Source organism: Leucoraja erinacea, chromosome 4, assembly GCF_028641065.1.
Source record: "Leucoraja erinacea ecotype New England chromosome 4, Leri_hhj_1, whole genome shotgun sequence".
Lineage (NCBI taxonomy): Eukaryota > Metazoa > Chordata > Chondrichthyes > Rajiformes > Rajidae > Leucoraja > Leucoraja erinaceus.
Window position 1 is genome coordinate 16182618 of NC_073380.1, and position 25115 is coordinate 16207732.

The 25115-nt window shown below is 42.9% G+C and overlaps 1 protein-coding gene across 4 annotated transcripts in view; it reads right to left on the reverse strand.

Annotated features, from left to right (window-relative positions):
* The window catches only part of pdcd6ip (programmed cell death 6 interacting protein), a 61813-nt gene extending 43741 nt beyond the window's left edge, over positions 1 to 18072 (reverse strand). For 3 of the 4 annotated variants that reach the window (XM_055633763.1, XM_055633764.1, XM_055633762.1), the window contains exons 1-3: positions 17775 to 18072; positions 5705 to 5759; positions 2100 to 2169 (exon numbers count right to left, since the gene is read on the reverse strand). In XM_055633763.1, coding sequence (XP_055489738.1) covers positions 2100 to 2169; positions 5705 to 5759; positions 17775 to 17983 — 334 coding nt within the window. In that variant the 5' untranslated portion in view covers positions 17984 to 18072. The remainder of the gene's footprint in view (positions 1 to 2099; positions 2170 to 5704; positions 5760 to 17774) is intronic. The other variant, XM_055633765.1, reaches the window with a different exon arrangement.
* Between the last annotated feature and the right edge of the window lie 7043 nt (positions 18073 to 25115).

The window sequence follows — 25115 nt, forward strand, 5'->3', positions numbered from 1 at the left end:
TTAAATTGCAAAAGTTGATCGCAAATCACTCCTACGTTCTTTTCATTTCCATTGACTTCAAATATTTTTCCAAAATAAAGGGCAACTATTCAGCAATTGAATTCCATTGCCCAGGGAAACCAAAAGTAATTAACCTTGTTAAGGAGGGTATTGTCACACATGCGACAGTTCCTCACCTTGATCAATTATGGATGGCTGTCCTCAAACTTCACAAAATTCTTGGACACTGCATCTTGAGCAGCACAACAGATAATCAAATTCTTCAATCAAACACTTAGTATGTCTAAGGTACACAAAAAAGCTGGAGAAACTCAGCGGGTGCAGCAGCATCTATGGAGCGAAGGAAATAGGCAACGTTTCAGGCCGAAACCCTTCTTAGTATGTCTACCTTGAGTGACAACACCCTCTTGTGGATGACACCAAAAGCAAATAATGCTTTTCAACCCAACATGATACTCTCGTTGATATAGACACAAAATGCTGGAGTAACTCAGCGGGACAGACAGCATCTCTGGAGAGAAGGAATGGGTGACGTTTCGGGTCAAGACCTTTCTTCAGACCCTTCTTCGACCCAAATTTTACCGATTCCTTCTCTCCAGTGATCCTGCCTGAGTTACTCCAACATTTTGTGTCTATCTTCGGTGTAAACCAGTTCCTTCTTACATGTTTTACTCTTGTTTCTTTTTCACAGGTCTTACTAGCTGAGTGCTTCCAGTATTTTGTGTTTGTTTCAGATTTACAGCACCTTTATGTTATGTTTACATTTCATTCACAAATTGATCTTGTTTTCTAACAGTTTAATTGTACAAAAAAACATTGACATACATGTAATTATATATTTCAAAATGTTGAATATTTGAGTTTAAAGATTTCATAATTGGCATTGATTGATGACCCAATCTTGTAGCCAGGGAATAGTACATTGGTGTACTATTTGACTCAGCATCCTCCATTCAATCCCATAAATTCACTAGGCCTCAACCTCATCTTCACTTTCCATCATTGGTTCCCCTGTCCATTTACAACATCAATTTAAAAATCCATTATTGATCCTTCTGATCCACCATCACCTTCATATCTGCGTGCACCACTTGCTTGGATCCACCCATCATTGCAGTCCAGACTGAAATTATTTTTGTAAAATCCATGTAAAACCACTTCTTTATTACCTTATGCTGATTCCCCTCCACCCTCTGTAAACTACACGATCATGAAAAATTGTGCAATGATTTGATACATGAAGGTCACTGCAATATAGTAAAACCTGGTCATCATGGGTGGGAATGGGTGGTCGGGGTGGGAATGGATGTCCATTGCTGCCGATTGTCCGCTCTAACTGAGGACGGGATTACCAAGTAATAGAGTATCATTGTGTAAGTTGTAGAAACAAAGATATGCTGATGCTGGTTAATACACAAAAGGACAAAACGTGTTGGAATAACTTAGCAAAATCAGGCAGTTTCAGTGAAGAATGTGGATAGGTGATGTTTCGGGTCTAGACCCTTCTTCATACACCTGGTCTGGAACTAGGCCTGAAATGCAGGCGAGTTGAGGATCGGCAGGTTCACTGGTCACGGCCCACAGGTGGCTGGAGTGCAGTGCGGACTGGGGGTGATGTCAGCAGCCCAGCCCGGCTGGGGAGTTGGTGCAGGCCAGGAGCGGCATTGACAGCCCAGTCTGGGAGCTGCCAGTCATAAGATGAGGTACAGAACCATGAAAAAAACAGCAACACAGGCACATGGACTCAGACAAACAAAATAACAAATTAAACATAAATTATATAATGTTAAAATTATTATAAAATACTAATTACAAAATCACTCATTTTAAAAAAGCCATTATGCACAAAATAAATGGTTTTCCTTACCTTTGAGGAACTTTAGAAATAAATAAGACCTAAATATAGTTTTAGTTTTTGAGTCTGCACCGACCAATGATCAGGAATCAGGAAAAATTAGTAAGAAAGCAGGGAAAACTGGAGGGCTGGCAGGGATGGAGGCAGAGTCAATGATAGGTTGAACAAAGTAACTAGAGGCTAAGAAGGGCAAGGAAGATGATTTCTCATCGGGTAATGCAACAATAATACAAATAATACCTACCAAGTTTAACAGATCCTCCAAACAAAGATCCTTTATCAAATGCATCTTTCCAGGTGAAAGTTAAACAAAGCTTTAACAAAAAAAGTTAGACATTGTCAGTTTTCTTGCACACTCAAAAATGTAAAAACTATCATTGCATTTATTAACTAGATAAATTTCACAGAAAACAAATGGTGGACATATGCAGAATGTGAGCAGCATCCAAAATAGAGTGAAACAAAGTTAATATCACCTTTTTTCACAAGTGATGTACAGTCATTCAATTGGGTATTGCCTAGGAGCTGCTCATCTTGAGAATTTCCAGCAGATATTGAACATTTCATTTTTGTTGTTCTTTTTATATATTGATGCAATCTACACTGGATAAGCTTTGCACTATTGTGTGTGGAATTAACTCAGAAAAGCATCACACAACCTGCTCTAACACAATTAACATTTTATCTCCTGTTCAAATGGTCTGTTGTGGATGGAGATGATAGCACTGTTGTGAAATAACATTAGTTTGCAAAATCTGATACTTCAATTTAAATTGCACATCAAATTATGTGAAACAGTGCATAATCTTTAGGCTATTTTTTTGTCCAATGGTAAACATATGAAAGGAATCAGATATTCTATTCCTCTTCTTATGTCCCCCTCGGTCACGGCTGACCATGGGTGTCTCCAGGGTTGGAGGACGCCTGTGCGTGACTTTGTTTACCATGGGGAGACTGGTGCACAGACAGCCATCACACAGTCCTTGACAGATCTGGGTCAGGATCCAGTGGCATGGAGTCCAAGACGAGCGGAGACCCTTTTCTGCTGCAGCTTTCATCCGCCTTCCCAGCTGTTGTGACGCTCCACTAAAGTCAGCCATCACCCTCCGCCTGTCCCACCATTGTGGTCTTGGTTGGATTGCTCTTTGTCAGAGTCCTCCCCCTAGACCTTACTGCCATGGGTGGGCCTACCAGGAGCATAGCTGCAGACGGCATCGCTCTCAGGGATCTCAGGATTACACAAGCTTCTCCAGCACAACAAGGTGACAATCCACAGAGATATTCTATTGGCAAATCTTAAACTACACTAAATTCTTCCACTTAGTCCACTACTCCCACTGAGCATATCATCAATTTCAAAATGCTTCTCTTTTCTTAATCCCTTCACTGCACAAGGGATCCCTTTCCATCTATTCTCCTTGAGAATCTTATATATCTCCTACTCTCTTCACCAAATCAGCTATGCACAATCTGTGCTCACAATACCTCTGAGCCTTGACCTTGCTCTGCTTCTTTAAGAATCATTTTTAATACCTACATTATCTCCTACTCTACTTCACCCAATCAGCCTGTATGCACAATCTGTGTTCACAATAAATCTGAGCCTTGACCTTGCTCTGCTTCAATTGAATCATTTTTATACCTACATTACAATTCAGATAAATCCAAGCCATTGTGCATCCTTCAAAAGTCAACTGCAACATGAAGCCAATTAAAATCTATAACAAGACAACCCTTAGCTATTGATATAGCAAATACCCAAGGACATATCTTTTGAAAGATGTTTTTAAACATCTCAAGGTAAATGACGTGGGCAACCTGTTTACGCGTTTCCAAAAGACAACCCCCATCTTCAGTCATGGAAGAAGCTATTTCCGATTCTGACTGTGCATGCTTTCGAGCTTTTGTCTCTCTGCCCGAGAAGGAAGAATGACCAGGCTGAAGCAAGTCTTTGATTATGTTGGCTGCTTTTCCGAGGGATAGGAAGTGTCGATGGAGTCAATGGTGGGGAGTCTGGTTTGTGTAATAGACTGGGCTACATTCACAACTCTCAGAATTCTCTTGGGGTCTTGGACAGAGCTGTTCCCAAACCAAGCTGTGATGCAACCTGACAGTATGGTTTCTTTGGTCCAAAGAGTCATTGGCGATACTCCTCAGGAAGTAGGGGTGTTGATGTGCCTTCTTGGCTGTTGTTTCAATGTGGTTGCCACAGATAACTGGTAATACTAACGCCAAGGAACTTTGTTATGCAGATATTGAATGCAAGGCCAACCCTCACCTCTTTTCTAGTTTTCTCTCTCCTTACTGCAATTAGTCTGAAGAAGGATCCTGATCCCAAAACACCATCTACCCATCCTCCAGAAATGCTGCCTGGCCTGGTGAGTTATTCCAGCATTTTGCTTTCTACACAAGATTCTAGCATTTGAAGTTCCTGGAGTCTCCAAGCAAACAATAACTTGGCTCCCAAATACAAGTGTTAACTACAATTTGATTATCGAGAGAGGGATGGTCTTGAAGGCAACATAGGTTGTCTCCATTGAGAAAAGGCTGTTTGAGATTGAGTCCCTAAACCCAGCATAAAGTCATGTCATATTGGGCAGCAATTTTCTAGATTGATTCCTGTGAGGGCAGGACTGATGTAGGGTGGACAGATTAAGTCAGTTCAATTTGTATTGACTGAAGTATACAAGCATCAGATGAGGTTTGCATGCCTGATACTTTGAGCTTGATTACACACGGAGCCCACCAGGTGAACAGTATAATAGATTCTAGGTATATAGGAAGGAACTGCAGATGCTGGTTTAAACTGAAGATAGACACACAAAGCTGGAGTAACTCAGCTGGTCAGACAGCATCTCTGGAGAAAAGGAGTTATTTTTCTCCAGAGTTGCTGTCTGACCCACTGACTTACTCCAGCTTTTTGTGTCTATCTTCAATATAGATTCAAGGTTGCTCTCAAAATTAATTGTTCTCCAGTAGGGTAAATTAGCAAACAATTTGAAAATAGCAAGAACACCAATGATTTGAAAATGGTACAGATTGTGTGATCAATGGTGAGGCAACAGCATTAGTGTCGATGTTGAAGAAAGCTGCCCAAGAAGATCCTGGACTTGCCCTTTCCCAAGTTACTGATACATCCCAGCTACAAGAATGTCTACAAGAATTGTTTCATCAAGCTGCAATCACATTACAACATATACACAGACATCAAGCCAGAAGGAAACAAAAGCACAGTTCATAAAATAGTTCTAAACTGTTTACATACACTAGAACATGAGATGAAGGAAATTGACATTTAAAACGTTTAAAAGTTTCATATCCATAAAATTGGGCTAAATATTTTTTTCAAATTATAATGGAAAGAACTTACAACACAAACCAAATAATGGTTACTTTGGAAAATGTTAACCAATAATTTCACATTTGTATGACCTATACTTGATATAGGAAACAATAAACCATTCTAGGCTTTTCACACTGAGAATGGTTCAGTTACATCAGCTCACATTGGATGATAAAATTATCAACTGATTATCTTGCAGCATTATGCAAAGCAATATACTCCATGTTGATGCAGGAAATCACTGATAGCAACTTCTGGATTTATACTTTTCACCATACGAATGCGTACTCTAGAGGTTTAAGACAATTTCATGATGCAATGAAGATAAAGGCTGACGATTTCATACCCCTCCTCTCACAAGAATTAAATATGAACCAAACTGTTTTACATGGCGTGTCAAGATGTAATTGATAACCAATATACAATGATTCAGTTTTCTACAAGAATGAACACAACTCATCAAATGTAACACATTTACTTATTGTAGTACACATAATGTTAAATACCTGATTTTCTGCAAATGGGAACTTGGGTTCAATGGCACACAGTTGATCGTAATACCTGAAAAAAATGGTTATATCATAAGTTATAGAAGCAGAATTAGGTCATACTGCCCATCGAATCTACTCCACCTTTCATGGCTGATCTACATTTCCCTCTAACCCCCCGCTCTCCTGCCTTCTCCCCATAATCTCTGACACCCATACTAATCAACAATTTGTCAATCTCCAACGGAAAACAATATCCGTTGATTTGGCCTCCACAACCTTCTGTGGCAATGAATTCCACAGATTCACCATCCTCTGACAAAAGAAATCCCTCCTCATCTTTCTAAAGGTACATCCTTTTATTATGAGTCTATGGCCTCTGGTCCTGGACTCTCCCACTAGTAGAAACACCTTCTCCTCATCCACTCTATCCGAGCCTTTCACCATTCAATAAATTTCAATGAGATAGAATTTTACATCAATTACCTGTTTTTTTTTAGTAAGTTTAGAATTTAATCTTAGCATCTGGAATCAATTACATTGCTCCCCTTCCAATAGTGAAAAAGGGTCTCTGAAGCAGGTAAAATCATCACCACATGGTTCATCAAAAGCCAATCCCTTAGACAATGCTACGTTCAAATGACAGCCTCAAGTGGTGTACAGTGATGTTCATTTTATCAAAAATCCAGACAATGGCCTTAAATCTGAACTCTTCTAATATTACTGAACCAAGATTACATTCGCCAACTGAAACATTTTGTGGACCATCCTCAAAAGCTCAGAGCAATCCTTGTGTTTTTTTTTCTGCTGACCGCGCCAACTAATAACGAGGGTTCGACATTACACAGGGATCACTGGTCGGCGCAGACCTGGTGGGCCGAAGGGCCTATTTCCGCATTGTATCTCTAAATTAATCTAAAAAAAAAAAAAATTACGAGGATGTTGCTAGGAATCAAGGGCCTGAACTATAGGAACGGCTGAGCCAGCTAGGACTCATTTCTTGGAGCGCAGGAGGATGAGGGGTGATTTTATAGAAGTGTACATAATTGTGAGAGTTTAGTTTAGAGAGGAATAAATCAGGTAAAAGTACATAGTCTCTTGTCCATAGTAGGGGAATCGAGAACCAGAGGTGAGAGGTTTAAGGTAGTGTTGAGGCAGGTACTATCTCAACGTTTAAGAAACATTTTGATACATGGTACATGGATAGGCTGAGAGGGATATTGGCCAAATGATATTAGCAGGCAGGTGGAACTAATGTCAATGGGACGTTGGTCGTTGTGGACAAATCAGACCCGATGGGCCTGTTTCCACGCTGTATGACTATGATTCACTGAAGCATTTTGGCTCATCTCAGACTGCTTTCCAGTATATACTGCCAAGGCCTGAATAAACCAACTTTTTTGAGAAACTCACCACTGCTATAAGAGATTTTCTTTGTGTGGTGTCCTGACCCAAATCGCAAATAAAAAGGCAACTGGGTCCCATGTTGAAGCCAGATTCAGGGTGCGAGTCAAACACAAAAATTCATCCAGAGATTTTGAAATGCTTGTCCACAAGTTGATGAAGGCAAAACCAGTAAATAAGATCCATATTTATTTTTAACCTTTCAGTTTTTAAGCCACTGAAGTTAAGTGAGCATAATATAAATGTATAAGAAAGAACTACAGATGCTGGTTTAAATCAGTCGACACAAAATACTTGAGTAACTCAGCAGGACAGGCAGCATCTCTGGATAGAAGGAATGGGGGACGTTTCGGGTCGAGATCCTTCTTCAGACTGATGTCAGGGGAGTGGGCAGGACAAAGATAGAATGTAGTCGGAGACAGACAAAAATGCTTCAGAAACTCAGCGGGTGAAGCAGCATTTATGGAGCGAAGGAAATAGGCAACGTTTCAAGTCGAGACCCTTCTTCAGACCGACTCGAGCTGAAACGTTGCCTATATCCTTCGCTCCATAGATGCTGCCTCACCCGCTGAGTTTCTCCAGCATTTTTGTCTACCCTCAATTTTCCAGCATCTGCAGTTCCTTCTTAAACAGGTAGTTGGAGACAGTAAGTGGGAGAACTGGGAAGGGGGAGGGGATAGAGAGGGAAAGCAAGGGCTATTTGAAGTTAGCGAGGTCAATGTTCATACCGCTGGGGTGTAAACTAACCAAGCAAAATACGAGGTGTTGTTCCTCCAAATTGTAGTATGATCACAGCAATGATATTCTTTATAGTTCTAATAAGATTACCAGAGGTTATGGTTCTGTCAGAGTGCATGCAAATGTATACGTGAGATTGCCAGGTCAGCAGAATTTAAACTTTGAGGATCGACAAGCATTGTGCTCTTTCTAGAAAAAAGACAACTTGGATTTGAAGATATAATACCGAGTGTAACATTTCAATAATCCAAGGAACTTTAGAGTTAATCATCTCTCTTCTTTGCATTCAAACCAAAAAGTCTCTGCAAATATGGTGGCACTGTGGCGTTATGCTAGAGTGTACAGGACCCGAGACCCAGGTTTGATCCTGACAAAGGGTGATGTCTGTATGGAGTTTGTACATTCTCCCCATGACCTGCGTGTGTTTTCTCCGAGATCTTCATTTTCCTCACACACTCCTTAGATGGACAGGTTTGTGCATCAATTGGCTTGGTTCAATGTAAAATTGTCCTGAGTGTTAGTGCGCAGGGATTTCTCTTTGGTGCGGACTTGGTGGGCCGAAGGGCCTGTTCCTGCGCTGTATCACTAATTTAATTTGTTTCTGTTAGTCTCGCACTCCTATTTACCTAGACTGAGTTGTTGTTAAATTTGTTTAGTCAGTCTATTGGAACATTTTTATTCCAGATTATTCTTTGCATGTTTCTTTTTTAATCATTTAAAACTTTTGGAATGGTTATAACTGTTGCCTATATATCCTTGGCAATGAAATGTTTTCTTCACTTGCCTCACTTTGCTCTATTGTACCAAATTCACACACCAATAATAACTGGTGCAATGTAGCCATGGCTTCAGTCAAACTCGATTGCCAAAACAACACACAATCTCTCATATCTTCCACAGAAAACAACCCGTCAAGACATAAAGTAATCTGTCTCAATGAGACTTGTGGCTTCCCCTTGTTATGTCCCAAACCCAGGGATGTTGATGGGAACATGGAGAGAATAGAATGACTGTAGGTTAAATGCAATAGGTGTTTGATGGCCATGGGGCGAAAGGCACATTTAAAAAAAAAAACTGTGGGTAATAATGTAGTTATTACCAGAGTAAGATCAGCTCTTCTGCCTGACAAAATACTTCTGAAACCACTAGAGGGTTCTTATCTCACTGCAACCAGATGGCCACTGCCAATTTGCTTCAAATTTATTAGGCCTCTGATACCTTCAGTTTAGTAAAGAGAGCTAACTTCCCAATACACAGCTGCTGCTTTCAGCTGCCGGCTGTCCTGTAACTCATGCCAGACTAGTTCATCGCGTGATTAATCAATACATAGAGATCTACCACCTAATTGAGTTGCTATCAATTCCTATCAATTCCCTTCGTTTTTGATATTCTCAGAGATCTACAGACCATACAACATTTGCATATGTGATAATCACAAAACATTGGTTCAAGTGGCAAACGCTGCCCATGTTTCTTTACCGAGAAATATTTTTTAACCTTTGGCTATCAAAAAGATCTATTCAGCAATTCTTCATCTTCAATTGTCAGGAAGCACTTCAAAAAATACTATCCTTATCTGTCCTTAGAACTACTGTCTCAGAGAATATTGAAAATTTGCATTTTAACTTCTACACTTCTCAAACATCTTTTCAAATCACATCCGATGTCCAGTGATCAATAAGTTTAACCACCAAAATGAATTTGCAGTTCTGATCCTACAGAAAAAAAATAGCCATAGGTCATTAATTTTCTTCAGTCAACCGGAATTTCTTTTTAACCTTCTTAATCACCCTGGTTTAGTTTAATTTAGAGATACAGCATGGAAACAGGCCCTTAGGCCCACGTGTCCATGCCAACCATCAATAACCCGTACACAAATTCAATGTTATCTCTGTTTCACATCCTATACACCAGGGGCAATTTACAGAGCCAACTAACCTACAAACCTGCACGTCTTTGGAATGTGTGAGGAAACCAGAGCACACAGATAAAACCCACATGAGCACAGAGGAATGTACAAACTCCACACAGACCACACCCATATAGTCAGGATCCGGGTCTCAGACACTGTGGGGAGGCATGCAGCTCTACCACTGCACCATTGGCCTGGCTATCACAGTGGCACAATCTGCTGGCTGTATGTGCCAGAAATGCACCAAGATCATTACTTCAGGCTTTGTGCATTTCCACTCAATGCCAAACCATATCTATTTTCTATAATCCAATCTAATTCTGCGCTGTTTCAATTCCAGAAACAACCACCAGCAATTTACCTTAATTTTTCCACAACAATATCTGGCTGTAGCTTTTCAAATCATTTGAAATCAATCTTGCCACAACAGTGGTTTTCAATCCAAGGAACCCTGCTACACAATGTCAAGAGCCACACATTAACTGGTCATTGTTTCCACTCTCACTAATATGTGAGACTAGTTGTAACTTCTGAATTCCTCCTCTGATGTCCCCAAATATCCAGCATTTGTATCTAAAGTGTGCAGCTTGGTCTCTAACGAGACAGAGTACAGGAAGGAGATTGTGAACCTTGGAACCTGGTGTCAAAACAACCACCTCTCTCCCAATGTCAGCAAAACAAAGGAGATTGTGATTGACTTCTGGAAGAGCAGTACACATTGATGGCGCCAAAGTAAAGATGATCAAAAGCTCCCCGTTCATAGGAGTAAATATCACCAGTAATTTGTCCTGGACCACATCGAAGCAATTGCTAAGAATGCACACCAATGCCTCAACTTCCTTAGAAAGCTTGGGAAGGGGTAGGATGGGGACACACAGGCCCGTTTATATCAACGGTGGAGAGGGTCAAGAGCTTCAAATTCTTGGGCATGCATATTTCTGAAGATCTCTCCTGGTCCGAGAACACTGATGCAATAATAAAGAAAGCACATCAGCGCCTCTCCTTCCTGAGAAGATTACGGACAGTCGGTATGTCAAGCAGGACTCTCTCTAACTTCTACAGGTTCACAGTAGAGAGCATGCTGACCGGTTGCATCGTGGCTTGGTTTGGCAACTTGAGTGCCCAGGAGCAGAAAAGACTACAAAAAGTAGTAAACACTGCCCAGTCCATCATCAGCTCTAACCTCCCTCCAATCGAGGGGATCTACCGCAGTCGCTACCTCAAAAGGGCTAGCAGCATCATCAAGGAACCACACCATCCTGGCCACACACTCATCTCCCTGCTACCTTCAGGAGCCTGAGGACTACAACATCCAGGTTCAGGAATAGCTACTTCCCCACAGCCATCAGGCTATTAAACTCAACTAAAACAAAACTCTGATCATTAATAGTCCATTATCTGTTTATTTGCACTTTATCTGCTTATTTATTCATGCATATTAATATATATATATATACTGATCTGTTCTGTATTCATGCCTACTATATTCTGTTGTGCTGAAGCAAAGCAAGAATTTCATGGTCCTATCTGAGGCACATGACAATCTTGAGGTGTTCCCAACAATCCTCACCAACTTCTACAGATGCACCATTGAAAGCATTTTATTGGGATGCACCCAGGATGGTATGGGAACAGCACCATCCAATACCACAAGAAAATCATGGACGTAGCCCTGACCTTTACACAAACCCTCCCTTCCATGAACTCCATCTACACCAGACTGCCTCGGCAAGGCCACCGGCACAATCAAGGAGTAGTCTCACTTCGGTCACTCTGTCTGTTCCCCTCTCCCACCAGGCAAGAAGTACAGCTGTTTGAAAACACATACCTTCAGATTCAGGGACAGTTTCTCCCCAGCTGTTATCAGGCAACTGAACTCTCCTCTCACCAGCTAATGGGTTGCTGACCTACCATCTACCTCATTGGAGATCTTTGAATTGGTCTTTACCTTGAAATAAATAATGTACCCTTTATCCTGTATCTGTACACTGTGTATGGCATGATTGTAATTATGTACAGTCTTCTGTTTGACGCAACAATCTTTGAGAGCTTCTATCCAAAGTGGCTGCATTATAGGTTTAGAATATTCTTCTTCTCGGTGACTGGATTGTAATACGTTTTTCCTTGAAGTCTTATTCACACACGAGCTATATTAGGTTTTTTTTTATCATCTAATTTGTTCTAATCAAGAATCCATTTCTTTCAATGCAGTTATTTTTAAAGGGATCCAATTAAATAGCAATAATTGCTTTTGCTGACTCTTCATTTCACATTCCTTGATTATCGGAGGGAAGGTGACATTTTATTCAAACTTTAGTTTAGAGATGCAGCACTGAAACAACGTGTCCGAACCGACCAGTGATCCCTGCATATTAACACTATCCTACACACAATAGGGACAATTTACAATTTTACCAAGTCAATTAACTACAAACCGGTACGTCTTTGGACTGTGGGAGGAAACCTAAGCAAATCATGGGGAGAACGTACAAACTCCATACAGACAGCACCCATAGTCAGGATTGAACCCGGATCTCTGGCACTGTAGGACAGTAACTCTATCGCTTCACCACCGTGCCGCCCGGAGAAAAAGGAATAGGTGACGTTTCAGGTCAAAACCCTTCTTCAAACTCGTTTTGGGTCGAGACCAGTCAGAAGAAGAGTCGCGACCTGAAACGTCACCTATTCCTTTTCTCCAGAGATGCTGCCTGGCCCGCAGAGATACTCCAGCATTTTGTGTCTCTGTGAATTTACCCTATCCATTCCGCTCATGATCTTGTCTAAGATCACCCCTCATCCTCCTGCGCTATGTAATAAATTCCTACCCTGCTCAACCTCTGCCCAAAGCGCGTAACATGCGATCTAGCCACCCAGAGCAGTCTACCAGGCGAAACCTGTCAAATGCCTTGTTGAAATCTATATATATATATACTGCTACAATTCTACCCTCAAGCTTTTTGGTCACACATTCAGCCGTGCGGGGCAGTGATGTAGGCCCCGCTCCAGGAGCTCTTCGACCCCGCAACTCGGGCGGGAGAATTCGCCGTTGCAGGAGCCCCAATAAGCGGTCTCCCTCCAGGGTCACCGTTGCCGTCTTGAGCTGGCCGAGAGAGCGGGTGGAGCACCCCTCATCCTCCTGCGCGGAGAGTAACGACAGGTCTGTGGAATTCCTACCCTGCTCCCTGGAGGGAGACAACCTCCTGCAACGGCAATTCTCCCGCCCGAGTTGCGCGAAGAGCTCCTGGAGCGGGCCTACATCACTGCGATCTAGCCACCCAGAGCACACCGGGGGCTCCAACACCAAGACCCGGTGTGCGACCTCGCACCACCCGGCGTGGCTTTAATGGCCGCGGGACAATCGCCATCGCCAGCCGGGGGCTTTGACTTTGACTCTGAAATCGGGGGGGGGGGGGGGGGGGGGGGGGAGATGCATGGAGAGATATATTTGGCCTTCCATCACAGCTATGTGATGGATGTTTATGTAAAAATGTAATTATGTTGTGTCTGGGGTCTATTTGTGTGTAATGTATGGCTGCAGAAACGGCATTTCGTTTGGACCTCCAGGGGTCCAAATGACAATTAAATTGACTCTTGACTCAAAAAAACAATACGATTTATTCTAACGTACAAAACCATCCTGACTATTACTTAACAGACTATGTCCATTTAAATGCTTATCCCTCAGAATACACTCTAGTAACATTCTGACCACAGATGTTAAACAGTCAGACCTGTAGTTCCCAGCCTTTTCCTTGCAGCCCTTCTTAAATAGAGGCACAACATTGGCCACCTTCCAGTTTTCCGGCACGTCACCTGCATTTAATGACAACCCATAAATCTCAGCCAACGCACCTGCAATTTCTTCTCTAGCATACCACAGTGTCCTCAGATATATCTGGTCAGGCCCAGGAGATTTGTCTATCTTTATACGCGCCAGGATCTTCAGCACCCCCTCATCCGTAACACTGACTGGACTCAAGACACTTCCATTGACAGCCCCAAGTTCCCCAGTCCTTATGTCTGTATCCACAGTAAAAACAGAGGAGAAATACTCATTATGGACCTTGCCCATCTCCTGTGGCTCCACAGTTGACCGCTTTGATTCCTGAGGGACCTCATTTTCTCTCGGGTTACCCCTTTCCCTTAATATATTTGCAAAATTGCTTGGGATTATCCTTAATATTATCTGCCAGAGCTGTCCCCTTTTTGCCCTCTTTATTTCCTTTTTTAGTTTGCTTCTCAGTTCCCAAAACTCTTCCAGGGAATCACTTGACCCCAGCTGCCTCTACCTGCCCCATACCACCCTCCTTATTTTTGACGAGAGTCTCAATTTCACTTGTCACCCAAGCTTCCTTACACCTACTTGCCTGGCCCTTCACTCTTACAGGGACATGCAAGTCCTGGAATCTTGTCATCACACTTAAAAACATCCCACTTTAAATGCGTTCAGAGAACAACTGCCTGTTTCCTTTATCGTTGTCACGTGTTTTGCATATCTTTCATTCATTTGTTCTATATCTCTCTACATCACCATCTATAACTCTCGTTTCACTTATCCCAATTCTCAATTTGAAGAAGGGTCTCGACCTAAAAACGTCACCAAATCCTTTTCTTCAGAGATGCTGTCTGACCCGTTGAGTTACTCCAGCTTTGTGTCTAACCACTTTCCAGGTGTTCCTTTTCCATCAAACAACCTGAAGGGTCTCGACCCGAAACATTACCCATTCCTTCTCTGTAGAGATGCTACCTGTCCCAAGTTACTCCAGCTTTTTGTGTCTATCTGCTCCAATCTCATACCTTCAAAGTTGGCCTTGTCCCAATTTAGAATTTTAACTTGCGGCCCCACCCTGTTTCTATCCATAACTATCTTAAAGCTAATATAACAGTGGTCACTAAACTAGATCAAGCGTTGCCCTCTCCCGTGTAGGGCCCTCTACATATTGCATGAAGAAACTTTCATGAACACATTTAATGAATTCTGCCCCATCTAAATCCTTTGCACTATTACATTCCCAGTCAATATTGGGAAAGTTAAAAGGCCCTGTAACAACTTTATTAGTCCTGCAGCTGCCTTTAATCTCCTGGCATATTTGTTCTTCTAATTCCCGTTGACCCGTTGAGGATCTGTAGTACATCCCCCAACAAGGTGATCATCCATTTCTATTTCTCCGCTCCACCCATGTAGCCTCACTAGACAAAATATTCGTAATGTCATCTCTGAACACTATCGTGACATCCCCCTTAATCAATAATCCATTAATTGATTTATGTTCCACCTCCTCTTTTACTTCCTACCTCTATCGTTGCTGAAGCATCTCTATCCTGGAACATTAAGGTGCCAGTCCTGTCTCTCTCTGAACCAGGTTTCTGTAATGGCTACAATTTTCCAGTCGCACGTAGCTATCCTCGCCCTGAGTTCATCTCCCTTACTTGTCAGGCCTCTCATATTAAAATAAGTGCAATTTAAACCAACCCTCCCTAATTCCCTGCCTTCTTCTGTCCACAAAACTTTATTTAATCACCATCCATACCACCTTCCAGCGTCCCACCTGCCTTGGTCCTGCATCAAATCCCACACCCCTGCCAATCTAGTTTAATGCCCACCAGTGTGGCATTATGGTCCAGGAGAGCTATATTATGCAAACCTAGCAAAGGTAGACTAAGAATACCTATTTGCAGGTAGGTCTGCACCTCCATTAAGGAAATAATTAAAAGAAGAAATATCAAGTCAGAGAGCATTGAAACGAGCCCTTTGGCCCAACTTGTCCATGCCAATAATGACCTATCTAAGCTTGTTCAATTTGCCCGCTTCTGGCCCATTGCCATTAAACCTTTTATATCTTTGTATCTGTTCAAATGTCTTTAAAAAGTGGTCATTATACTTGCCTCAACTACTTCTTTTAACAACTTGTTCCGTATACCAACCACCATCTGTGGAAAAGGTTGCCCATCAGATTTCTAACATTCACCTCTCAACCTAAACCTACGATTCCCCTACGTTAATTGTCAACATGTCTCTATACACGTAAAAGCCAAGGTGACAAGTAGGGGGAACCAAGGCTATCACAGGACAGAGAGAAAAAGAAGCATTTTACAGATTTTGGGAACTAATAACTAGTGAGGACCATCAAGACTACATTTCTATAAATACACCAAGAGCATAGGAATAACCACTGAAAAAGTAGTGCCCATTAGGGACTACAGGGGAAAACTGCATAAGGAGTCAATGGTATAGATGAGATCCTAAATTAATATTCTACATTACAATGCCAAAAAGGAAACAGACTTTGTAATTGGAGAATTCCGTGACGACATAGGTGTAAATCTAGTATACGTCTCCATTTTGGAAGGCAGGGTCTAATCAGAGACAGTCAACATGACTTGGTCAGATTATGTCTGACCAATTTGATTGAAATGATGAAGAAATAACAAAGTGTGTTGACGAGGGCAGGACCATTGATGCGATTTACATGGACCTTAGTAGGGCCTCTACGTGGGAGACAATCTAAAAGAAAATTAAATTGTTGACAAATGGATCCAAAATTGGCTTGGCAATAGAAGAAAGAGAGAAGGTGATGGTAGAGGCTGGTAGAGAATGCACAAACTCTGCACAGCACCAGACACCTGGGTCCCATAGACAAGATCGAACCCAGGTCTCTGGTGCTGGGAAGCAGCAGCTCTACCAATCCATCTGAAACATTCAGCCCACTGAGACCTGGCCATCAATTGCACCTTCACACTAGTTCTGTGTTATTTCACTTTTGCATCACTACTGGCACACTAGGGGCAATTCACAGAGACCAATTAACCTACAAACCCGTACGTCTTTGGGATGTGGAGGGAAGGGGGAGCACCCTGATGAAACCCATGCAGTCACAGGGAAAACATGCAAACAGACAGCAACCAAGGTCAAGATCAAACCCAGGTCTCTGGTGCTGTGAGGTTGCAACTCTACCAGATTCTACCAATGTATCACCCATAATGTACATGGATAGGAAAGACTTATAGAAACATGAGCCAAATAGGACTAGCATTTTGGTCAACATGGATAAGTTGACTGCAACTCTAGGTTAATGCTGTGTCACTCTAGGTTAATAGTGGGAAAGCTTCTTATACCCAACGGTACCACTTAACCTGTGAGAGCTTCAACACTTTGTTTTTACTTCTTACATCCAGTATTCATTCTTTTTTTAAAAATTTAATCTGTCACTTTTCTTTTCACATTTAATCTTAACAAGGCAACATTAATGTACGTGGTTACTTTGTTCTCAAGTTAATTTTAAAACTAAAGTACTAACTCGTGCTGCTTAAGGTTTAACAACAACGAAAAATCCAATACTGCCGGAAAATATAATTGGGGCAATTTAGAAGCCCACTTTACAGAATACAAATTGATTTTTAGAGGGACCCCAAAACAATAACCCGTTGCAGTAAACAAATCACGAAATAGGGACCCAAAAAGTTTTTTCCTGAATGATTTCAAGTCAATAGTTGAGTGTTCTGCGACACAATAATTAGCCATTCAGATTACTTCCTGAAAGTATCTCAACTTCCTAATGGTTGTGGTTGTGCTCGATTTAAACGACAGGCGCTCTCAATGTCCCACTGCTGAGAAAATAATATCCAACTACTAACAAATTAAAAAATCATAGATGCAATTGAACAAGGAAGAATATTGTTTAAAAGTTTCCTTCTGAAAGGAGGCAGTAAAAGTGAGTCAGAGGATTGCCTCGCTGCAGGCCTCCTTCACAAGGACGACCTGTTGGCACCAGACCGGTATGTTTTGGTTTATGTTGTGATTGGTGTCCCTGCCGTGGGTCCCCATCGAGTCCCAGCTCAGGAGAGGGACACACAATATAAGCTGGAGAAACTCAGAGGGACAGGCAGCATCTCTGGAGAGAAGGAATGGGCGACGTTTCTGGTCGAGACCCTTCTTCAGTGAGAGTCAGGAGGGAGACACACACACACACACACACACACACAAGGGAGGAAGGGCAAGGTGAGATCAGACAGAGGGTGCAGGGCCTAACTCACCGCAGCAGAGTGTCCAGGGAGCTGTCGTGTTTATCCAGCGGGCGGCCCACCGCGCTCTTCCGCAGCTTATTCACCTCCTCGGCCGCCCGCACGTACTCGGCCTGGCTCTCCCCGCTCGGGTAGGTGGCCCCGATGAACTTGGACAGGGGCTTGAACAGGTCCACCTCGGACGCCTTCTTCAGCGGCACCGACACGAAAGTGGTCGCCATCACGGCCTACAGGCGGGCACCAGGAAGGAGCAGAGAGCGGCCTCACGTCTGCAGCCAGTCACTCCCTCACCGCGTCACTCACCCGCTCCCTCCCTCCCTCCCACTGTAAACACCAAGAGTGCAGCAAGCAGAGATCCTATAGCAGAGGGATCTTTGGCAGCAAGGAGAGACTGCAGCAGCTGCAGCAGCAGCAGCAAGCAGCACAGTGACAACATACACACACACACACAGTGCTGAAGTCACTCAGTTCGACAGGCAGCATCTCTGCAGATGGACACAAAATGCTGGTGCAACTCAGCTGGAGAGGCAGCATCTCTGGAGATAGACACAACATGCTGGAGTCACTCCGCAGCACAGGCAGCATCTCTGGCAACATTCTAGCAATGTTAGGTTCAGATTCAATTTTAATTGTCATTGTCAGTGTACAGTACAGAGACAACGAAATGCATTTAGCATTTACAAGTTTTTACAAAATTTACAGTTACAACATTTTGACATTTTAAAAATCAAGTCTGCAATTTATCCCATCAGATAAAGCATAAAAAGAAGTTTAAATTGACACTAACTTTCATATCTTCAGTATTAAAAAAGTTATATTTACAGGTCCAAAATATCGGGAATTATCGCGTTTGCTCGCTGAATTTATCAAAAGTAAGTTAATAATGCCTTACTTTTGATGAAATTCAGCGAGCAAACGCGATAATTCCCGATATTTTGGACCTGTAAATATCCACGGCAAATGTCGGCTGTTCATTTGCGCCGGTTTGGCACCTTCAGTTCCCTCTTGAATTTACCTTACTTGCTATCTTTTTTTTTCCCTGTAAATCTAGGTAGCTGTGCCTCATGGTCACCCCGACTGGCACAGTAAATTGCAGCTCACAACCTCGCCGTTTTCTATGTTTTTAACGGGTGGGAAAATGCGTTTTTTCCCATCCACTAACATGTACCGAACCTTCGAGTGTCCTCCACTTGAGAATTTTGGTCACGTTGGTGCGGATCTACGCTCCAGTGACCTTTAGTGAAATCACCCTATTGCTTTTCCATTGACTTAACAAAGCTGTGATCAAGGACAGTCAAAAGCCCATCACTTTCTTAAAAATTAAGAGAACTGAATGAAATGTTCAGTTAATATAGATTGTAGCATTCTGAAACAAATATGAAACAATCTTACTTGGATGACCTGAAATTAAAGCATATAATTAGTTAGTTACCTAATTGTAGCTAATTACAAAATTCAATTACTAGATCTAAACATCTATCCATTTCTTAAGAAAATGTTAACATTTTTAAATAGCCTAAGTGTCCAAATAACATTCACACAAGAATTCACAATATAACATGATTTTTAAATCCCATTGTCATGAATTTATAGACCAAATGGAAGGAATTTAGTGTTTAATTCCCGTAAATTAATGGCCATTTAAATCATCTTGTGAGTGAGATTTTGTGGAATCAATTGGAACGTTGCATTTGCGGTGAATTTAAACCCCGTATCAGCAGGGAAAATACTGCCGGGGGCGCAACATGACATTTTGATTAAAGGCATCCTAAGAAGCACCTTTATATGTAAAAATAAATGGCTTACTTTGCTTTGTCCCGTAAGTGAGATCCGTCCCGTTGTTGGCGTTCACGGCTTTAGAAGATGATTTTTAATTTACTCCTGCTATTAAATTATCCAGCTCTAATTTTAATAAACTTAATAAAACGGCAGTCGGAGCGATTATTCTTCAGCAGCTAAACAGCCTGAGAAAGTTTGATTTCAACAGGCTGGAGAAAAACCGCATTTTAAACCCGCCCCCCTCTAAAAAGGCGCCAAAGTAGTGCACACGGCCAGTGACAGAACTTCAGCGTGGCTGAAGGTAAGTTTTGTAACATACCTAAACATTCCCTCGGGTCGAGACCCTTCTTCAGACAGAGGAGGGAGAGGGAGAGAGAGACATAGCGATATGGTGTGAAAATAGGAGAGCAGACAGGGGGAGCAACGAGAGAGAGTGTTGCTGAATTCTCATCGGAGTGAGGAGGAGAACATATAGAGTCATAGAGTGATACAGTTTGGAAACAGGCCCAACTTGCCCACACCAGCCAACATGTCCCAAATGCGTGCACTTGGTCCATATCCCTCCAAACCTGCCCTATCCATGTACCTGTCTTAACTGTTTCATAATTGTTGGTATAGTCCAAGCCTCAAGTACCTCCTCTGGCAGCTTGTTCCATATACCCACCACCCTTTGTGTGGAAAAAGTTACCCCTCAGATTCCGATTTAATATTTTTCGCTTCACCTTGAACCTATGTCCTCTGGTCCTCAATTCCCCTTCTCTGGGCAAGGGATTCTTTGCATCTACCAAAGTAGGCATACTTTGATGAGATTTCTTAGTGAAGCAGACAAAATGTGCAGGAAGGAACTGCAAATGCTGCTTTACACTGAAGATGGACACAAAATGCAGGAGTAACTCAGCGGGTCAGACAGCATCTCTGGAGAGAAGGAATGGGTGACTTTTGGGTCGAGATAAGAACTGTTGTCATGTCCATCCCGGTCACCATCCATCTGAAACATTTATTTTTCACAAATTCTGCCTGATCTGAGGGATAACAGGATTTACTGTTTTCATTTAAAGGTTTAGTAGCTGGATATTTTTGTATATTTGTGCAATGTGTGATTCTAGGAGCCATTTAAAAAAAATTAAAACATAAAATGATAATACAAATCCTGACTCTTGAATTTGACTGTCCTCATGGTTAAATTTGCATGCCTTGTTGCCACATTCCCTTAGCTAACAATGATCTATTCTACATGTTCCTTGATCTTCGTCCCCTTTGTTCTCTCGTTTTCACATTGTACCCTTCCATATCTGTGTCTCCCTACCCCCTGACTCTCAGTCTGAAGAAGGATCTGGAGATGCTGCCTGTCCCGCTGAGTAACTCCAGCATTTTGTGTCTATCTTCAGTGTAAACCAGCATCTGCAGTTCCCTCCTACGCACTTGACTTTAGAATTTGGGCCTTTCATTCACAAGTATTTGTTATTCATGGCAAACGGAACCCAAATTCAAGGAATGTTTATTGTTTTTGGAAAGGCAATTTGTAATAGGATTATAGGATGCCTTGAAATGGAAAGGGACTCGGGGATCCTAGAGTGTGTCTCCATAGAACCATGACAGAAACAGGACAGATATGTGAGATGTTTATCTTTACTGACAGACGTAAAGAAAGCACAAACTTGGAAGTCACCCAACAATGCACAAAACATTAGTTGGACCACAACTCAAGTAGTGCATACAGCTTTAATAACTACACTACGGAACAGATATCATAGCAATAAATACAGTGCAGAGTAAATATCCGAGGACATTGCAGAACTGGTGAATTTTAATGCTGAGCGAAGGCTGGGCTTACATAAATACTGCAAAAAGATCTGACCGAGGTGTATAAAAGGATGAGAAAACTGGACATGGTAATTATGCCCACCTCAAATGGCAGATTCAGTGATATCGTTACTATTGCAGTAGGTCATCCAAACACCTGATTCCACGTCTAGTTTAGTTTAGAGATACATCGCCGAAACAGGCCATTCGGCCCACCGGGTTCGCACTGACCAGCTATCCTACATTAGGGACAATTTTTTACATATATACCTGACTAATTGCCCTACAAACCTGTAGGTTTGTTAGAGGGCAATAGAGTTGCTGCCTTACCATGCCAAAGATCCAGGTTCAATCCTGACCTCAGGTGTGTGGAGGGGGTGGTGGTGTGGAGGGTGGAGGTGGTGAGGAGGGGTGGTGAGGAGGGGGATTGTGGTGATGGAGGGGTGGTGGGGGGGGAAAGGGGGTGGTGGATGGGGGGTGGTGGTAGGTAGAATAGAGAGAGGGGTTGGAAGATGGGGTGGTGGGGGGAGTGAAGTAATGGAGGGTAGGTGGTGGAGAGGAGGGTGGTGTGGGGGGGGGGGGGGGGTGGTGGGGGTTGGGGGGGTGGGGGGTGTAGGGGGTGGGTGGTGGGAATAAAGTGTATGCAATGGCATCGCGGGGCACAGGAAAGAGAAGGGAAGCGCGGATGAAAAATTGGAGAATTAACTGTTCGTACCATTAGGTTGTAATTAGTGAAATGTTTGAGACACTTTTACAGAGGACACATGTCTACCGGTGGCAGGAACCTAGACTGCTCTTTCCCCTAACAGCCTTGGCAATGGCCACTTTAAGATTCAGTGTATCCATCAGCATGTTCTCGAACGGTGTGAATATTGATTTCCCTAACTTCGTAACCCTTACATCTTCCCTTTGTCCACCCCTCCCAGTTCTTTTTCATCGTCTGTATCTCTCGCCTTCCTTTTTGCTGACTCTCAGTCTGAAGAAGGGTTTCGACCTGAAATGTCACCTATTTCTTTTCTCCATAGATGCTGTCCGACCTGTTGAGTTACTCCAGCTCTTTGTGTCTATCTTTGAAATGGGCTAAACTGCATATTTCACCAGATTTGTCTATTGCCCATTGTCTATTTCAGTTTCAAGATCATAAGGTCATAAATGATTGAAGCAGAATTAAGCATTCCGCCCATCAAGTCTACTCTGCCATCCAATCATGGCTGATCTATCTCTCCCTCCTAACCCCATTCTCCTGCCTTCTCCCCATAACCCCTGACACCCGTGCAAATCAAGAATCTATCTCTGCCTTAAAAACATCCATTGACTGCCTCCACAGCGTTCTGTGGCAAAGAATTTCATAGATTAACCATCCTCTGACTAATGAAATTCCTCCTTAGCGCCTTCGTAAAGGAACGCCCTTTAATTCTGAGGCTGTAACCTCTAGTTCTAGACTCTCCCACCGGTGGAAGCATCGTCTCCATATTCACTCTATCCAAGCCTTTCACTATTCAGTACATTTCATTGAGGTCCCTCCTCATTCTTCTAAACTGCAGCGAGTGCAGGCCCAGTGCTGTCAAACGCTCATCATTACATTCCTGTTTTTCTATTCTAGCCCTATTGAAATAAATGCTAGCATTGTTTTTGCCTTCTGCCGATTCGACTTGCAGATTAATTTTTTGGGAGTCCATCAGTACTCTCAAGTCCATGCCTGGAAACAGGCCTTTCGGCACACAGAGTCCATGCCAACCATGAATTTGTATTTACAATTGTGCTATGTAATTCCATTTTCACATCTTTACAGACGAGGGACAATTTACAGAGGCCAATTAACCTCAAACTCACATGTCTTCGGGATGTGGGAGGAAACCGGAGCATCCAGATGGTCATAGGGAGAACGTGCAATCTAGATGGCACCCGAGGTCAGGATTGAACCCAGATCTGTGTTGTTGTGAGGCAGCAGCTGTGCCACTGAGTTGCTTACCTTCCAGCAGCAGTCAATGCTAGGCTCAGTATGCATCACTGGGAACAGCTGCTCAGGATTGGGCTCGACAATTGCATCTCTTTTCAGACATTCATGGAAAACACACAATCCACAGAGAGGAGTTAGGTTAACTGCTCCACAGCCATCATGGGGGTAGTCTTTTAATGGGCTATCGATTCTGGCTGTACATGAGTGTTCTGACAGTGAGGACCCTTCTCACAACCATCCCAGCAAGATCTTGGTGCTTGTTTGATGGTTCTGGTGATGTGGCATGCAGCCAAATGCCACTGCCAGTCTGCTCAATAAATCATGAGGAAATTCCATGAGGATTACTGCCTGTTTGTCTTGTAGTCAGAAATGTTTTCATGCAGAAACTTTTCTGTGAGGGAAAGGTGGTGCATACTGTCAACTGAAGGGAACATTCCATGGCAATGGGCCAGGCCCACTCCACACAATAGGGCGGCACAGTGGTGCAGCTGACGGAGCTGCTTCCTAAAGGGCCTGTCCCACTTTCACGACCTAATTCACAACCTTTTTTACTCGTGGACATTTTTCATCATGCTAGAAAAAAACGCCCCAACCTACTTGATGCCACGAGTACCTACGACTAGCATCACGACCTACCTACAACCTCCTATGACCTCCTATGACCTTGTGACGACCATGCTGCGAGTATGAGTCAAGGGCAAACTTGGCAGAGGTCATGAATTAGGTCGTGAAAGTGGGACAGGCCCTTTACAGCAGCAGAAAGACAGGTTCAATCCTGATCTCGACTGTTGTCTGCGTGGTGTTTGCAAGTTCTTCCTGTGACCATGCGGGTTTCTTGTAGGCGCTCCAATCTCCTCCCACATCCCAACACACGTGCAGGTTTGTAGGTTAATTAGTCTCTGTAAAATATTACCCCGAATGTGAAGATAAGTAAGTTGGAAACATAGAACTAGTGTGATACGGTGATCGATGATCAGCTTGGACTTGGTGGGTCGAAGTACTTGTTTCCATGCTGTAATTCTAAGCAAGTGTGTGGTGATATTCCTTGTTTACAATCCCTTCGCACAACTTGATGAAATCATGCACAAAGATGGCCGATAGAATGAGGCTTATGTTTGATAAGCTTACACCCCTTATTACTGAAAGCCTGTCCCTCATCACTCAACGGGTATGCCCATTCTGGATTGAAGGGTCCCAACCCTGAAACGTCACCTGTCCATTTTCCTCCACAGATGCTGCCTGCTTCAAGATGGTGGCGGTAAAGGTGAAATGGAAAGTCAACGGCTGTGAACAGTCCACAAAATTACATCCCATAACCTCAGAAAGAACCCATGACTGGATCGGGAAGCAGAGCACAGCCCTGTTAAGGTGCGTAGAAAGGATCTGCTGATGCAGGTTTACACCGAAGATAGACGCAAAATGCTGGAGTAACTCAGCGAGACGCACAGCATCTCTGGATAAAAGGTATGGGTGACGTTTCGGGTCGAGACCCTTCTTCAGATGGTTGGGGGTCATGATGCCAGTGGAGATGACCGCCTGAGGCCCAGAAGCAGACGGGTAAACAAGCGGATCAAGCACAGACTACAGCAACAAGATTAGGAATTTCAGCAGTGCAAGGAGCCGACAGCATCGCACTGGGCAGGATGACTCCTACTGCCTCAGTCCAGTGCCACCAGGACATTGGGCTATAAGTGAAAATATTAGAAACTGCATATCTTCTCAGGTCAAGATCAGATGTTTGGAGGTTGCAAGATGCATGCGGTTCCAAAAGAGGATCTATTGTACTCATGCGTAGTATGATTTGACTGGAC